The sequence below is a fragment of the Jaculus jaculus genome, chromosome X (assembly GCF_020740685.1).
Source record: "Jaculus jaculus isolate mJacJac1 chromosome X, mJacJac1.mat.Y.cur, whole genome shotgun sequence".
Lineage (NCBI taxonomy): Eukaryota > Metazoa > Chordata > Mammalia > Rodentia > Dipodidae > Jaculus > Jaculus jaculus.
Window position 1 is genome coordinate 115672277 of NC_059125.1, and position 18844 is coordinate 115691120.

General features: G+C 38.6%; 2 protein-coding genes across 2 annotated transcripts; both read left to right on the top strand.

Moving 5' to 3' along the window:
* Nucleotides 1-5251: 5251 nt before the first annotated feature.
* Nucleotides 5252-6777, top strand: LOC123456710 (E3 ubiquitin-protein ligase TRIM13-like). Its single transcript, XM_045140860.1, has one exon. It carries the CDS (start codon nucleotides 5446-5448, stop codon nucleotides 6667-6669), a length of 1224 nt encoding a protein of 407 aa, XP_044996795.1. The 5' UTR covers nucleotides 5252-5445; the 3' UTR covers nucleotides 6670-6777.
* Nucleotides 6778-8609: 1832 nt separating this feature from the next.
* Nucleotides 8610-9226, top strand: LOC123456716 (potassium channel regulatory protein-like). Its single transcript, XM_045140902.1, has one exon. It carries the CDS (start codon nucleotides 8610-8612, stop codon nucleotides 9201-9203), a length of 594 nt encoding a protein of 197 aa, XP_044996837.1. The 3' UTR covers nucleotides 9204-9226.
* Nucleotides 9227-18844: the final 9618 nt, after the last annotated feature.

The following is an 18844-nucleotide window of genomic DNA, read 5'->3' on the forward strand; positions in this document are numbered from 1 at the left end:
TGGCTCCAGAATTAGTCTGTCTGCTAATAGGTCACATGCCCTCCTTTGGCACATTCCCACTGACATTGACATCTTGGCTTCAGAGACACCCATCCATGGGGAGCTAGGGCATCTTCAAACACAAAGTAGTGCTTCAGCTTCCAAGAGGAAAGGAAGAAGCAGTACCATCATCATCAAGCTGTTGTGTCTGTCCAAACACCTCCCCCTTTTAAGTGAGTGACTCCGTTTCTGAGACAAGTGAGTGGAGGGAGGGCTAACTGATGGAGACTGAGGGGACAATTCTGATCAACCTTCATTCAAGACGGCAGTAGCCTCCCTCAAGAGAGTTGAGGGCACAGGTCACGGGCAGCCTAGTCGTTTCTTGGAGAGAGTGGAGAAACCCTTTCTCTAGGCCCCTCAAGATGGCGGCACCCCCTCCCAAGGCCCGAGGTTGAGAACGACCGTAATCACGAGGGGAGGCCAAGGCACTCCCAGGCAAAAGTACCTCCTAGCTGCTGAGCCTGGTCTTCGCTGGATTCCTGCCTCCTCTGGAAAAAGCCCCAAACGCGGCGCAGAAGATTCATCAGGACGCTCATGCCTCGGTTCTTGGTGAGGATAGTAAAGCGTAACGGCAGGCGAAGCGGTCGACGGGTCTGTCGGCTAACGGAAGAGGAAGTAGCGGAGGGGTCTACGCGCGTCCTCTCAGCGTGCAGCTTCCGGTTTCTCCTTCCCCACCCTCCCCGGATGTGCCCAACACCTGCCCTTGCGCCTCACTTGAGCCAGGGCCACTACACCACCCCAGAGGACTCGCAGGCTCCCTGACAAGCTGCCTGTCTGGGGAGACCAGGGAAACAGCCCTGTCTTCCCATCTCCCATCCACTGAGGAGCCCTCTGATCAGCGCTTCCCTCCTATGACGAGGGAGAGGCGCTGGGTGGAGATGTATGTTCCCTCCCTCCATTATGACATCACCCCAGGAAGGTCTCTGGAAATTCTATTTTAGCATGAGCCCCACGGTTGCTCAGTGTGGGTGCATGGGGCTCCTTTTGGTTTGACTTCCTTTTTTCTGAGAGTTTTGGATGCGGATTTGAAATGTGGGGAATCCTGTGCCAGTGCCATGCAGACCAAAAATAATTCACAGTGTTGAGCAGAACAATTAAGAATCATGAATAGGATTGTTTGGATGTGTGTTTCTGAGCAGTTGCAGTTGTGTGTGTTTGTGTGTGTGTGTGTCAGAGAGAGAGAGAGAGAAAAAAAAAGAGATGCACTTGTAACTATGTAACATGCACTTGTAGCTATGTAACATTTTGTAAATGGTATTTTCCTTTTACACTATGTCACTGTTCATGTTTGCTAAGGTATTTTGTCTTTGGTGTGCTTTGCCTGCGTTGGTGTATGGCAGAGTACACAGGGAGAGGACACAGCCCAAGCTGAAACAGGGTGGACACAAGTTTTACCACTGAGGTGCAGTCCCATTTCTGGAATAAGAATTTATAATAGAATCTTATGACAATCATTATTACCACTTTGACTTTAATTACTGCATTATTGTAGTCTGTTATTGTGAGTTTGATCCTTGCTTCTTTGCGATGGATGATGAGCCAAGCAACATTCCTTATGCTTTCATTTACTTTTTCATTCTTTTTTAAGAATTTCTTTATTAATTAGTTTTTTACTCAGTGAATACAGTCAGTTTGGTACCCTCATTAGGCTCATACTTGACCTACCCCTCCCTTGGTCCCTCATTGTTTAGGTATATGGGTCATTCTTCATAGACAATTGCATGTTTCACAAATTGATTTCCATATCAGCCATAAGTTGTTGGATTACAACTTATGTCTTCATTTTCATATTCCTGATTCTTAGTGTACTTCAGGCATATTTTGACCTTTTTCATATCCTTGAGGTTAGGATTCAGATTTTCTTTTGGTTTGTCGAGGTAGGGTCTCACTCTGGTCCAGGCTGACCTGGAATTCACTATGTCATCTCAGGGTGGCCTGGAAGTCACTGTGATCCTTCAACCTCTGTTTCCCCGGCTTGGAATTCAGATTTCTGATTTCAGGTGGTTCTTCTTTTCTATTTTATGAAATTAATGCTATAGGCTACTCTATTCACTGATTTAACTGTATTCCATATATTCTGATATGAGTTCATTGAATTCCATTAAATGGGAACAAGTGTTAAATTTTTCTTTGGGATTTACTAAAATGATTTATTATTTGAAGAACATTGCATTTTACTATTAGGTTGCTTACACTTTTTAAGATTTTGCATTCTCACACAAGTTGTGATTTTTTTTTTTTCGGCCTTGGTCAAATGAATATTGTTTGTATTTTACTTTGATAATCTTACTTCTTATATTAATGGAGTATGGGTCTCTTTAAATATTTTGTTTTACAAACAAGCCACCCTGTTTGCATTTATCATGCAGATATTTATATTTTCATTAACTCTTTCCTTTTTTCTTTTTCTCCCATTTTGTTGAGGTAGAGTATTTCTTTATCCCAGGCTGAACTGAAAATCTCTCTATAGTCCCAGCCTGGTCTCAAAATCATAGTGATCTTCCTACATTGTAGGGATTAAAAGTAATTGCCACCACACCCAGGAGGAAGGGAGGGATGGAAGGAGGCATGTCGAGATAAAGAGGGAGAGAGAATGAATGGGCATACCAGGGCCACTAGCCACTTCAAAGTAACTCCAGGTGCATGTGCCTCACTCTATGTGGGTACTGGGGAATTGAACTTGGATTATTTGGCTTTGTAGTCAAGTGCCTAACCCCTGAGCCATATCGTCAACCCTCTTTCAGTACCTTTTGATATTAAGTGTGTCTCTAGTTTTTCTATATATTGATAGGTCTTCTATAAATCCTCTCATGGGCCACTGCTATTTGAAGGTGTGAGTGACATTTCTCCAGCACAGTGTGTCTCTTATGGGGTAAAGGGAGTCTTGGACCCATGAGGAGGATCAAGACATTTAATAGGCAGGTCACATGTGTGTCTGTGTTCCTCTTTCCAGTATTGAAATTAGTTTTGGTGTCTCCTTTTCAGGAGAGCAATTCTAATGTCTCTGATATCATAGATGCTTCTTGCTCCTTGTTGCTGATGTGCTGGGTCTTTCTGAACAATTTTGCACATGTAGTTTAATATCTGTCACTTGGGTGTGGGCAGAGTCTCACACAGTATGGAAAGCAAGTACTTCCCCTAGCCTTATACTGTTCACAGATCCACTTTGCTGGCTGTGTCTGGTGTGCCTGATGTGGTCAGATGTTTTCTGATTTTAATCAGAAGTAAGGATCTCACCGATGTAGCCTTCTGATCATGATATGAAGGATGGAAACTCTGACCTTCTTTTTCTGGGCGCTGAGATGTAATATATCATACTACATTAATTTTGCTTCCCTGTTTCCAAGTTTAACTTATTTATTTCTACTTCTTGAATCTTCTTTTGGTTTCTCCTAGCATTATGTAATGAACCCTCATTATTCCCTGCCGAGAGTATGAGAGAGAGATGAACTGTTCTATTATTTCTCTAGCTGAACCAGAATTTCTTGTCTCTGTACTTCTGCTGATGTTCTTTGTGGCAGTCATGCTGTTGTGTGCTTTGATCATGCCGATGGTTGTGGTAGTGGACTTCCGCTGCCCTGTGGTTTTCTGCTAATGTTTCTGGTGGTGGTGATGATTCTGGTGCCTGGTGTGTCTGGCTGATTTCTGTGGAGCTCAACATTGTGCCACACTGTATCTCTGCTGACGGTCGTGGTGGCGATCATGCTGCTGCCCTCTCTTTTCATCCTTATGGTTACTGTGGTGGTCTTTGTGCTGTCTTCTGTGTCTCTCTGCTCAAGGTGATGGCATTTGTCATGCTGTTCCTATCTGTGTCTCTATGTACACTTGCTGTGGTCACAGTGTTGCTGATCAATTTTTCTTGGTGGTGGTCACTGTGGTAGACGTTTCATTGCTCTGTTTCTCAGCTCATGTTCACAGTGTTGGATATAGTGCTGCCTCCTGTTTTCCTGCAGAAGGTCAATGTGGTAGAAATGCCACTGGCCTTTGTCTGCTGTCTGCAACACCTGGCAATTGGTATATCCCTGGAAATCACAAAAAAATCCTTGGATGAAAAATTGAATGTAATGTCCAGGATCACCAACCCCAATCATTTTGGTTCCTTCTCCTGAAACTTACTTTGTCATTTCCAGAGTTAATGAGTCATGAATATTTGGCCAAAGAATAACTATACAGGTTGAAGGTGTGTTAATTAATCTTAATTAATCTTTTGGAGGAATGGTTTCATGTTGAAATGATATATCCTGAGAGCAGAAAAAAGGTATTATTGCTAGGATTATCCTAGGTAAACTAAGTGAATGACACACTGAATAAAGGAGAAGAGATACTTGGTGGACAGTAATTGGCCACGTCTGCAGCTCAAGATGTCAGGGGATGTTTGAGGTGCTTATGCACAACTTGTGATCCTCTCTGTCTTTTGTTAGGTCTTCCAAGGAAGTAGCTAAATCCAAACTCTTTAGCCATTAATACTATTTATTCAGTTGCCTGGTTTATTGAAAATTTGTTGATTCCCTGTGTTCCTTATTATTTTATAGTTGACTTGCCTATGAAAATGACCACTCACATTCAAATTGTCTCATGCTGGTTATTATAATTCTGTCCCTTTCTTTCCATTATTTCTGTCCAAAGAACATACCTTTGCTCTTCATCTTCCAGTTTCATTTCGATATTCACATATACCTTTACGACCTCTCACTTTCAAACTCTTCCTGTTTTCCTATAACCGATGCATATACAAACTCCAAGTTTCAAAACAATTTGTCCAGTTTTCTCAGACCTTTTACAACATGATTCAACATTCCAGATTAGTCACATTTCTTTATGTTATTTTCTTTTGCTTTGCAAAAATCCGTGTACTTTATGTTAGGATTAAACCAAACAATCTACAAATTCTTTATTACCAGAAATATATCCACACACTTATATCCTTGTTAATATTTATCTAACTTACTGCTTCATTAGCTTTAGGACAAATTTTAACAGTAGATCTAGCATTTCTCAGTTTTATATCACCAACAAGCCTTTGGAAGTGTTTCACTATCTTCAAATGAAGGAATTATTTGGAGATTAACCTTTGTGTCCTGGAGAAGATGGCAAAATACCCTACCAAGTGTCATAAAAAAAAAAAATCAAACGCGGGGAGGCAGCGCGCAGGTGGCGAGGGACGGGGCGCTGGCGCCGCGAGTCCATCTTGCTGCGGTTCCGGGAGCGCATGGCGGGTCCCAACGGCAGCTGCTGGGTCGCGGCGGCTCAGCAAACTCTAGTTTGACAATCAAAACGTGAAAAGGAAAAGCCCGATTCCTTTGCCCTGGGAAATAGTAACCTCCCTGCACACACCTGCTTGCCAGGGACTGAGGAAGCAACAAACACCTTTAAAGACCAAGGACCCCAAGAGCTGTGTGTGATGTGATGGAGCTGCTTGAAGAAGATCTTACATGCCCAATTTGTTGCAGTTTGTTTGATGACCCTCGGGTTTTGCCCTGCTCACACAACTTCTGCAAAAAATGCTTAGAAGGTCTCTTAGAGGGAAATGTGCAGAATTCATTGTGGAGACCATCTCCATTCAAGTGCCCCACCTGCCTTAAAGAAACTTCAGCTACTGGAGTTACTAGCCTGCAGGTTAATTACTCTCTTAAGGGTATTGTGGAGAAATATAACAAAATCAAGATCTCTCCCAAAATGCCAGTGTGCAAAGGACACTTGTGGCAGCCTCTCAACATTTTCTGCCTAACTGATATGCAATTAATTTGTGGGATCTGTGCCACACGTGGGGACCACACCAAGCATGTCTTCTGTTCTATTGAAGATGCCTATGCTCAGGAAAGGGTTGCTTTTGAGTCCCTCTTTCAGAGCTTTGATACCTGGCGTCGGGGTGATACGCTTTCTTGCTTGGATATGTTGGAAACTAACAAGAGGAAGTCCCTACAGTTGCTGACTAAAGATTCTGATAAAGTGAAAGAATTTTTTGAGAAGTTACAACACACATTGGATCAAAAGAAGAATGAAATCTTGTCTGACTTTGAGACCATGAAGCTTGCAGTTATGCAGGCCTATGACCCAGAAATCAACAAACTCAACACTATTCTGCAGGAGCAACAGATGGCCTTTAACATTGCTGAGGCTTTCAAAGATGTGTCAGAACCCATTGTATTTTTGCAACAGATGCAAGAGTTCAGGGAGAAAATCAAAGTAATCAAGGAAACTCCTTTGCCGCCTTCTAATTTGCCCACAAGCCCTTTAATGAAGAACTTTGATATCAGTCAGTGGGAAGACATAAAACTAGTGGATGTGGATAAACTCTCTTTGCCTCAAGACACTGGCACATTCATTAGTAAGATTCCCTCAAGTTCCTATCACTTAGTTTTCATAGTTCTTCTGCTTGGCCTCCTCATTTTCTTCGGTCCTACCATATTCCTAGAATGCTCTTTATTTGATGAACTACTAATCTGGAAAGACCATCTTTCAAACCTTAGTTTGTACCTGACTAGATCAGCTGATTTAGTAGAACAATCAGTTTTTTACTGGGAACAAATGGCAGATGGGTTTTTCATTATCAGTGAAAGAATCAAGAATTTTAGTTTGGTAGTGCTGAACAATGTGGCAGAATTTGTGTGCAAATATAAACTATTATAAAATATCAACTATGCACTTCTGGTTTTTGATAAGATGGTTAGAGATGTTTGAGAGTTCAGTTTTTTTTTTCTTCCAAAGGTATTCTTTTCAAAAATAAATGCTATTCAGATGAGGAAGCATAATGATACAAGTAAAATTTTGTAGTACTATTCCAAGCTTTCCCTTTTTAAAATAAATGTCCTCCCTTCAATATTGGCTGGGTTTAGTGCTGTGATAAAAATGAGATGTGAGTGTACTTGCAATCCAAGCTATTCTGAATGGTGAGCCAGTGGTCTCTTGTGCTTGGGACTTTTGATATCAGCCTGGGCAACATAGTGAAATCCCATCTCAATACCTGCTCTAACATTGCATCAATGAGGTAGGTAATGTCATGGTGATTGTCTTTCAAGCATGTAGACACTAGGAAAGCAACTGTTTTGACAGTGGGTATTCTAAAATGAAAAGGAAAGAATATAAATACAAGTTTGTAGAGGGTTGATTTCTTTCCTAACAAAATGTAAATCTTAGTACTAGGTAAACAAAATCTCTTCCTCCTTTTTAACAAGGTTTTGCTACTTAGCCTGGCCTTGAACTCATGGCAGTCCTCCTACTTCAGCCTCCTCAGTGCTGGGATTCCAGCGCTGATTTGTTTTTGTGGAATCTTTACCAAAGGTGATAGAACTGTTATGGCAAGGGCAGGAAGTGGGAAAGCCCCTTTTCACTGGCAGCTAAGTGTTATGGTTGTGATGTTCTGAAGTATCCCAGCAACTGCACAACCAAATCTATTCACTGGTTTACAGAACTTCAGGAGCAGTTCAGGCTAGACTGACATAGATGGGACAATTTGTTGACTACTGTCAAGTGTAAATTTGCTGAATATGGATGCTGTTCTGTTGGCTTACATGAGATAAAGCCCAGAGAACAAAAATAGTTAATTTTCTCACCTTGCTTCAAATTTAGATTAAAACAAAAGTGAACATTTCAAAACTGCTTTTTACCTGGGTGTAGTGGTGGTGGTACATGCCTGTAGTCCCAGCACTTGGGAGGCAGAGGTAGGAGGGTTGCCATGAGTTTGAGGCCACCCTGAAACTACATAGTGAATTACAGGTTCAGCCTGGGCTAGAGTGAGACCTTACCTTGAAAAACAAAACAAAACAAAAAAAGAAACTTTTTAGTTTACCTTATTTCTGTTATGGAAAAAGAATTTTGGCAAACAGTGCCTTTAATTTGATTAAGGTAAGCATTGACAGGAAAATATAAGGCAACTAAATTTTAAAGTACGGAAGAAATAACCCTTTTAGCTGAGAAGAGTCTACTAGGTGAGGTAACGGCTCCAACATTCTTAACAGAATACATGATTTATCCACTAAATTGCTAAAAGGATTATAAGAAACCTAGATGGTATTTCTCTATAAATCTAACCTCTGCTGGGAGGGATCAGTAAATACATTTGGGGAAGGAAAGTGCTCAACTGCTCCTAGTTATTTTTTTGTTATTTGTGTTTTACATATATTTAAACTAGGGGTTTCTTGTAGAATTTTTGTTTTTTTCAGTGCTGGGTATAAAAGTTAGGGTCTTAGACATGCTAGGCAAGTACTCTACCCCTGAACTATACTCAGTCCCAAACTTGTTTTAAAATTTGTTACAGGAAAGATTTGAAATAAATCATCAGCTGTGTTAGCACTTTTCCTTATTCTACTCAGTTTCACCTCCTTCGGCTTTTCTATTTTGTATGCTGCAAGTTCCCAAGCAACTCTAATTTGCAAACACTGCTATGGATACACTATTTGTCATAACAGTAGTTACCTGGACATTTAGGTCTTGTTTTTTTTTTTTTTTTAATTCTTCACTTCCCTCTGTTTCTTACTCATTTATAAAAAAAACATTTCTGGTAGTAGGCTCACATTCTTCATGAGTATGGGACTGATGGTTTGTAACTTTTAATTTGAAGTTAGGGAAGCATGAGTAGTCAAGAATTGGTCACTTTGAATGTGGGAGGGAAGATATTCACAACAAGGCTTTCTACCATAAAGCAATTTCCTGCTTCTCGGTTGGCACGCATGTTAGATGGCAGAGACCAAGAATTCAAGATGGTCAGTGACCAGATTTTTGTGGATAGAGATGGTGTTTTATTTAGTTTCATCATGGACTTTTTGAGAAATCGCCAGCTTTTATTACCCTCTGACTTTTCAGACTATGTTAGGCTTCAGAGAGAGGCTCTTTTCTATGAACTTGACTCTCTGATTGATCTCTTAAACCAACACCAGCTACAATCAAGACCTGCTGTCCTGGAGGTGCATTTCCTAAATCAGAACACTCAAGCTTTCTTCAGAGTATTTGGCTCTTGCAGCAAAACAATTGAGATGCTAACTGGAAGGATTACAGTGTTCATAGAACATCGAACAACACCTTCCTGGAGTGGTAATTCTTTCTCTCCTCAGACAACTTTACTTCCACTGCCTCCAGAAAGACCTTCTTACCATGACCTGGTTTTCTATTGTGGCACTGACGGCACTACTGATAACCAGACTGGAGTCAGGTATTTTGTACTCTGAAGCATCTCTCCTCTGTTCCAATTTCTAACATTCTCTCAAAATTGAAAGTTCCTTGTACCTGAAACTTGTCTTGGGGAAAAAAAGTGTTTGTTTAGACTAATGTTTTGGGATAACTAGTGGAGTTTTATTTTCTAAACTTGAACACTTGAGACTGTGTATATTATAGGACAGTATCCCTGTTTGTGTGAACTAGAATAAACCAAGATTACCCAGGGAAAAGGGGACTGTGGTCCTTCAAGTTTATAGGTTATTTATATTTCATTGCTAATGACTTAACTTAGAAATGAGTCACCATATATTTTTAAAGAGATTCTTTTAGTGGCTTACATACTGAAAAAGGTTCAATAGTTTTACCTGATTTCCTTAAACACTTTTTTTTTTTTACAGTACTTAAGTTTGCTGATTTAAGCATCCATAAAGGCAGATATATCTCAAAGGAAATTTAGTGTTCTGTTATATCCTGGACTTTCACACTACTTAGAATGTGGGGCTAGTCTGTCCTGTTGGTAAGAATAGCTGCTCCTGAATCAGTCATGTACTTGTCTACCCTTTGTTCTTGGCTGGATCTCAGGACTGATTTCTGCCCTGCAGTCAGAGATATAACTCCCCTGTCCTCTGCTTAAAAAATGTCTTAATGCTTTCCTACCATTAGTTTTATATCAACTCTGAAAGCTGGTTTTAATTTTTCAGAGGAAACAGCTGGCGTGTGTTCTTTGTTCATAGCATTTAAAAGAAAATCACTTTTGGAGGGTGAAGATGAGACATTTCAGAGTTCTTCCTTAACTTGAGCAGTAGCCATCAGGGAAAAGATACCATTATGACAACATGTAAGATTTATATTTGGTTTCCTGGTCTTTCAAAGAGATTGCATACCAGTCACATTAATAAGCTGGTTGTAGAGAGGATCTGATTCTTCATTAAACTGTTTTAACTGTATACTTTATGTCCATTGATGATGTACATAATTAAGAGAATAAAATTTTGTTTTATAATTTGATTAAATGATAACCTCTCTTGACATCCGATTTCAAAAAATTAGAAACCTAAGGAAAAATGCTCATTGAGTTTAGGAAGAAACCTTCTAGGTAAAGATGTCTTGGAAATGCTGTATGCTCTTCTAAAATTATGCTTTGAGAAAGCAACAAGATTAGAAACTGAAATTGGTTAAGTTCTTATTAGTAGCACAGGTTTTTGACATCTAAACATGAAAAAGGCATATCTAAATTTTCATAATAGATAATTAAAAGACCAGCTATTAAGCTTTTTTTTTTCTCAAGATAGTTTCTTGGGACCCAGGCTAACTTTGAATGCCTCCTGGGCTTGCCTCTACCTCCTAAGTGCCAGGATTACAGGTGTGTCTTGTCATGTCCAACTACCATATGGTATTCTTTTCAGTTGTTTCAAATTCAGAATTTTTTTCATCCTTTATGAGTTTTTAAAATATAGTGCCAGTTTCAAAATAGACATAAAGTCTAAGTAAAGTACATATAGATTTGTAGTGATTGTGTAAAAATCCTGGCCTTAAAAAGGCCCACTTTTGATTATATAATTGCCTAATTTTTTTTTTCTGCTCACTCCTTGATCTGAATCTATCAATTCAAATATTTTTGGACAGTGGAAACAGTATAATAAGCCTGGATGGGTTCTAATAGTCTGGTATGTCATCACATTTATTCAGAATGCTTTTCCAGTATGATTTACCACTCTAAAGTCTTATTTACCTAGCAAGTTAATAAGTTTTCAAGTTCATAGTACTAGAAATACCCAGTTTATATCCTTCAGATGGCCATTTATGTTTAGCAGATTATCAAGTTCAAGTTTTGGGTACAGAATTCTAAATTCACTTTTGTAGCGTTTATTTGGCCTTATTTAAAACTAGCTTAGGGGCTGGAGAGATGACTTAGTGGTTAAGGCACTTGCCTGCAAAGCCTAAGGACCCAAGCTCAATTCCCCAGTACCCACATAAGCCAGATGCACAAGGTGGCACATGCATCTGGAGTTAGTTTTCAGCGTCTGGAGGCCCTGGTGTACCCATTCTCTCTCTCTCAAGTAAATAAATAAAGTATTTAAAAACAAGATAACAACAAGATAACAACAATAACAAAACTAGCTTAGAAGCCAGATGCACAAAAGGGCACTTGCATCTGGAGTTAGTTTGCAGTGGCAAGAGGCCCTGGCATTCATTTTCTCTTTCTCTCTCTCTCACTGTCTCTCAAATATGTTTTAAAAATAATGGCTGGGAATATCCACGGGTTCTGTCCTCAACACTAAAAGAAATTTAGATTTTCTATTTCCCATTGGTTTCTTTTATTCCATCTTTTTCTTGTGCCTTGATATACACTTTATAGTGGTAATCAAATACTTTTGTTCAATGGTTTATTGCCAGTACATTCCACTTTGCTACCAACTCTGATTTACTATTTGTATCTTAATAATTATATGAGATATCCTGTAACTTTCTGACAAGTACTTTTAGACTATGTAAGAAAGATCTTGGACTTGGTTATATGATATTATCTACTGATGTTAAAAATTTGTATCAAAAAATAAACATTTTTGAGATGTGAAAAAAAAATCAAACGCAATTTCATATATAAATGTCCTGGAAACCTAGAATACCCAGAAATGGATACAGAAGAGCAGGGCAGAGGCAAGATGGCCTATCCTTTGATATTTCCTCCCAACTTTCAGATGGCAGATTGAAACCTGACGCCCCATGCTCCAGAAGGAGAAGGAGAATGCCTCAGTTCTAGAGCCAAGAGAGCAACTGTAATGTGGAAGGAGAGAGCTGAGTCAGGATAGGGCTTGTCCCTGCAAACAAGTAAGAACCAGTCTGACTTCTATGCTGTGTGCAACTGAACTCTCAAGGAGCTCTACTACCCTTGTTTGCCACTAAAGATTAGGTTTTTCATATTTCATTTATTCATTTGAGCATGTTATTGAGTGAATGAGAGAGAGGGAGAGAGAGAGGAGGGATGGGCATGCCAGACACTGCAAATGAACTCCAGACGTATGTTCCACCTTATACATTTGGCGAACATGGGTACTTTGCAATTGAACCTGGGTCCTTTGGCTTGGTAGGCAAGTGCTTTAACTGCAAAGACATCACTCCATCCCTTGAAGAGGTTTTTGCCATAGACATAAGAGGCTGTGAGGTTTCTGTCTTTATTCAGGCTGTGGAAGGTGAAGTTCAGGCCAAGAACATTCAGATTGTGATAATATCAGTCCTTTTGTGATGGCCTTAAAAAGGCTCTTTTAAACTTCCAGACAGAAATCCAGTTATGCCAGTTAGAATGATTGTACTCAGAAAACCTTCAAGTGTCAGCACAGAGCAGCCCTTGTCAAGAGTTGCAATTGCTTTAAGACTTTCCTGCAATTTTGCCGCCCTGAGTAGACTCCATGAAAGGAAACTTGGTCAGTAAGGTGCCAACATTTCTAATGCCCAAAGAACCTGGTGACTGACTCAGACCTTCTCAGTAAGCCTGAGATCAGTATGTGTTAATCATTATTAACTGGATAACAATGTTCCATATGTGGTGATAGAGTTTTAAAGACTATATAAGGAAAAAGTAACTCAGAAAAATGAATGACAGCTTAAGGAGCAAATTAGAAATTATGATTTGCTTATTAAGTATACTTCCATTCTCAGCCATGACTTATCCATCCATCATAGTTACACTTGTCCCCCAGCTTCACTCCACAGTTGCAGGTGATGTATGGAAGGGCCCAACCATCATTTCCAATTTTCCAGTTCATTTTCAAAAGCAAATACTTTCTGTATTAGTTATTTCCTTGTTACTCTGCTCAATAATTGAAACAAATCAGTTTACTGGGGAAGGTAGAAGTTATAGAATTCATGCAGGGAAAGATTGGCAGCAGTCTGCCTTGAAGAATCAAAAATTGATGAAGGCCATATTTTGAAATATTCTAGTTGCATATAATTCAAAACTTGTATGTTGAGATTTATTTGGCATTTTTCCTTAAATCAGAGGGTATTGATATGTGTGTTATTCAGCACCCCTTCCACTCGCCTCGCAACACACTGAGTTGTAACTTACACTGTATGCCCAAGCTGGTCCCAAATTGAGAATCTAGGACATCTACCTACCTCAGCCCCTGAGTTCATATCAACTTATTTTAATTCTTCTTGTCAGCACCCTTTTTTTTTCTTCAAATTTCCCTTTCTTACTCAGGTTGTCTTGATCTCATTCTTTGGTCAGACATTTTTTTAAATTATTCCTTGATCTCCTTACCTCTTACATTAGAACATGTATATTGTGGACCTTGTCTCCTTAAGTGTGTAATGGCCAGTATTTCTTCCTTTGAGAGTTCTCTATTCATAACTCTCCCCACTTATTGAATAGGTGGTCCATTTTTTTCCCAAAATTTATTTGTAAGGAGAGAGAGAGACAGACAGACAGACTGACTGACAGAGAGAATAAGTATGCCAGGTCCTCCAGCCACTGAAGATGAACTCCAGACACATGTGCTTCTGGTGTATAAGTCCAGGGGAATCAAGCCTGGGCCCTTTGGCTTTGCAGGCAAGTACCTGAATCACTAAGCCATCTCTCCAGATCACATTCTCTCTCTCTCTCTCTCTCTCTCTCTCTCTCTCTCTCTCTCTCTCTCTCTCTTTCTTTTTTGATGTTTCAAGGTAGGGTCTCACTCTAGCTCAGGCTAACCTGGAATTTGCTATGGAGTCTCTCAGGGTGGCCTTGAACTCACGGCAATCCTCCTATCTCTGCCTCCCGAGTGCTGGGATTAAAGGCATGCACCAACACGCCCGGCTTTCATTTTCTTTTCTTAGAATTGACTATGTAGTTTAGTTAACTATGTACACGTAAAATAGACAAGCATAACACATAAAACCCAAATGTTTTGGTGCTTATGTATAGTCACAGGAAGTTGGGAAACTAAGGTGTGAGGATCACTTGAACTCCAAAGTTCAAGATCAGTCTGGATAACATGGTGAGATTCTGTGTCAAGGAAGCAAACACAGAAAAAGTTAATGCCCAATATCACCTTCTATGATTTCATTTTGGACATTTTGAGACTTATAAAAGATACCCTGGATCCAAAATGAAACTTAAATCTTATTTATTGGTAAATGTGTATTCATGGCTTTTGAGAGGAAAATTCACTATTACAACAGAAGTGTTGAATGCTTGGTACATAGGAAAAACTTTGAGTCACATAACTATTGATATTTTATTAGGAAGGTAACAGCAAGAGTGGCCTTCAATGTACAGAAGGCCATTGTAATTACTCCTTTGCACACACATATAAATCTCACCTAACTCTCATATTTGCTTGGCTTAATCCCATAATTCAAAAACTCAACTCTAGCTAGTCTACACTGTGGTAGTTCTTTAACCATATAATCATTAAATACATAGAAGCCATTCAAGGAGAAGAATGTTCAATCTCCCATAATCATGTCTACCACCCACCTCTAGCTGTCGCTGCTCTGATTTCTCTGAGGCAGATAAGGACAGACTACACATGTTCTTCCTGAACTCCTGTTTCTTCATGTATCCCTTCAAGAATTTAGCAGTTATCCTGCTTTCCCTGTTAATGTATATTTGACCCTCCATCCAGTCCAGTTGGCACAGGCTTGTAATTCTAGAGGGTGCACTGAGCCATTGTAAAGTTGGAGAGGAATGCCAGGGCACCAAGTCCTCGCATGGTGATAGAATAAGTACAATGGCAGCCTTTGCAAATTAGTAGTGAGAACTCATCTCAAAATAAAAAAAAAAAGTAATAGTGGGCAGGGAGGTCAACTCAGTGTCTGAATAATTGCCCAGCTTTTGGTGAATTCCTATGCCCCAATCTCAAGGACCACTGAAAAATTAGATAACCACATCTATCCCTATACATTACTCCCTTCTGTACACAAAAAAGCTACTTTGCTTATGGGCTGGAGAGATGGTTTAGTGGTGAAGCACTTGCCTGTGAAGCCTAAGAACCCCAGTTTGAGGCTTGAGTACCCAGGACCCACATTAGCCAGATGCACTAGGGGGGCGCACGCATCTGGAGTTCCTTTGCATGCCCATTTGCTCTCTCTCTCTGTCTGCCTCTTTCTGTTACTCTCAAATAAACAAATAAAAATGAACAAACATACCCTTTTTTAAAAAAGAAAGCTATTTTGTATATTTCAAAAGTAAAACAAAACTCTATTCCTTTTCACCTTGGGTTAGATTTAAGTTTTCTTTCCTATTCTATCTCATCCTCATTCTAATCGGATATTTACTCATTTCCTAAACCAAATTATTTTCAATCGGGATGCCAATAACGTTACAAGTACAAAAAAAAAATCACCTACCTGCACTATAAGCAGCACACTGTCCAATTAAGGCTCTTTTCTCTTTTATACCCTCAGACCTAGAGCCTTATATTATACTTATTTTTGTTTTTAAAAAAGTTTCCTCTATGCGGATTCATTTATTTTCTACATACGAGGCCACTTGTTCAGTTTGTTTTTCTTGTTTGACTCCTGTCCTAGCCCTCTAGGTAGAGAAGTATTACAGGATTCTTTCTTTAGGCTTTTCATTTTCATTTACAACACTTCCCTTAGTGATTTCATCCAGTATTCATGGTTGAGAAATTGCCTGTATGCTGAGAATTCTCAACTTTGTTTTTCCCATAATGCTCTCATGAACTTCAGGCTCATATAACAAGGACCTATTCAGCATCTTCTTGGAATGCTGTTCTTTGGCATCTCCAAGAGACTATTTCCGATTCTGCCCTGATCCGTCAATGACAGAATTATTTGATATGAGCAATTCCAGACATATTTCATAAATATTTTGATAATTACTATAAAGGAAACATAGAAAGTACAGCTAATACATAGTCCAAGAATCATTATTTACTGAAATAAAAACAAAAAGTCTTTGGGCTAGAGATCAGGCTTGAGGGTTAAGGCACTTGCCTGTGAAGCATAAGAACTCATATTTCAATCTCAGGTCCCACATAATATAGAAATACAGTGACACAAGCAGGCAATGTTGCACATGTGCACACAAGGGTACATGCATCTGGAGTTTGATTCCTTTGGCTGAAGGCCTTAGTACAATAATTCTCTCTCTGTCTCTTTCTCAAAAAACAAAAATCTATCACATTTCTTATGGATAATCAAAAGGCCTCAAGTAGCCAAAAATTACTTCAGCAATAAGAATGCAATTGTTTAACATATTTACCATATGTTATATCAAGATATACAAACAAGTCAGGTATGGTCATACACATGATTGATTAGTCCTAGCACTTGTGAAACAAAGGTAGGAGGATGACTAAAAATTTCATTTCAGGCAGAGTGTGTTCCTGGTTAGTCTGAGCTAGAGTAAGTCCCTCCCTCAAAAAAATCAAAAAAGTAACAAACTTTAGGCCTGGAGAGATGACGAAGCAGTTAAGGTGCTTGCTTGCAAAGACAAGGAACAAAGATTTGATGCCCAAGTGCCCACATAAGCACCATGCACAAGAGTGTGCATGCATCTCCAGTTCCTTTTCAGTAGCTCCAGGCCCTGGTGTGACCATTCTCTCTCTCTCTCCATTTCTCTCTCTCTCTGTCTTTCTATCCCCTGCCAATTTCACTCCCTCTCTCTCTCTCTCTCAAATAAATAATAAATAAAACATTAAAAAAATTTAATTAAATTTTTAATTTTTTTAAATGGAAAGGATTATACTAAGTGAGGTAACCCAGGCCCAGAAAGCCAAGCGCCACATGTTCACTCTCATATGTGCATCCTAGCTACAGATGATTTGGCTTCTTTGAGAGAAGGAAAATACTTAGTAGCAGAGCCCAGTAAGTTAAAAAGGAGATATAAAGGGGAGAGAAAGGAAGGAAGAAAGGTACTTAATAGGTTGATATTGTATATATGTAAGTACAATGATTGAGATGGGGAGGTAATATGATGGAGAATGGAATTTCAAAGGGGAAAGAAAGTATGGGGGGAGAGAATTATCATGGGATATGTTTTTATAATCATGGAAAATGTTAATAAAAATTTTAAAAAAATACAAAAAAAACCCATCAAACTTTATAAAAGCAAGTCATAAAAATAAAACTGCATGGTATTGGCACACAAATAGATAACTGTGTCATGCAAATCACACAAAATTTTCTGTTAAAACCTCTACTAATAAAACACATGATTTCTGACAGAGACACCCTCCAAAAATGCACACTGGAGAATAGACAGCATTTTAAACAAATGGTGCTGTAGAAATGACATAAACACATGTGGAAGAATGAATGTGGACCATTTTCAATGATCCCATAAAACAATCACCTCCAAATGTTCCAGGGAACTCAATAAAAGAACTGAAACTCAAACAACTAGAGGTAAGAGTTGGGAAAAACCTGCAAGATATACCAAGAGAAATATATCCAAAAGCCAAGGGAATGAAAACAATTATGGAATATACCACTTTAAGTACTAATATGAACAGTATTCATATCAGTATTGAATTGACATTATTATACAATAAAAAGAAAGGAAATCTTAGTATTCAAATATTTTGATGGGAACACAAGAAGTAAGAATAATATGTAGTTACTATAAGTATTTTCCCATAAAAGGAGTCAGAAATTTCTGCACCTATGATTTACTGTATGAAAATTGAGGGATTTTTTTAACATATATGCCATTGCTCAGGAAAAATAATCCATATCATGTCAAAGACATTTTTTCAAATGTTCCTACTGAATGGAGGTTCTTAACAATACATTGGAAATTGATAAGAAGAAATATTTCGATAAGTTTCCCTTAGTTTTGACACATTCTAGATGTTATTATGAAGAACTGGTTATGTCAGTTAAATGAATAACCTACATATGACATCAAATTGACACTTTTGTACATTGTCCATGCATTTAACTATCATACTGCTCACTATTTCTAGGACAGCAACCATTTCTCAAATAGTATATTTCTAAAATGAACATATCTTTCTTTTCAATAATAATCCCTAGAAATATTTGAATAGAGAACAAGTTAATTTCCTCTAATTTATAATATGTATACTGCAATTGAGTGAAAGAAAGAAGGTATAGGAGCACTTGCTTACAGAAGAAAAAAAAAAAACAACATTTCACTAGAGACTACAATAGACAGAAGGTGATATAAATTTTAAAACTGTGCCAATATATGCTAAGAAATGAAATAATCAAGGGTCTGAAACTACCATCCTTACATTTTGTCTTGTTTTGACTTCCAAAGTTGCTCTGCTTTCTGGACACTCCTTTCAGAAAAGGATTGATACATGTTTCTATTCTTCTTTGGGTAAGAAGAGCCTCGTTTATGTTAGCTACATTGAAAATAAATACTTGTTCAATTATATGTTGATGAAAATTCCATTGTAACCTCATACGCAAGAAAAATTAGTATGAGAAAAGTTTATTTAAGAATGTCAGTGACATTAAGAGAGCATTAGCATTAGATACCAAATTCTTTATATTAAGAAGCACCGCAAAGTTCATATCTAGGTGTGCTCAAAAACTGGAGGCTATGCAAATTTTCCATTTGCAGAAAATTCCGAAATCTCATAATGATCTGATCCCAAGCATTTTGAATAAGAAATACCTGAACTGATCTTAACTCTGAATTTCCTAAGTGGAGATAAGTTATAAACTCATGGAT

Excerpts from the sequence above, each read along its gene's own strand:
- LOC123456710 (XM_045140860.1), top strand. The coding sequence starts at position 5,446 with ATGGAGCTGCTTGAAGAAGATCTTACATGCCCAATTTGTTGCAGTTTG.
- LOC123456716 (XM_045140902.1), top strand. The coding sequence starts at position 8,610 with ATGAGTAGTCAAGAATTGGTCACTTTGAATGTGGGAGGGAAGATATTC.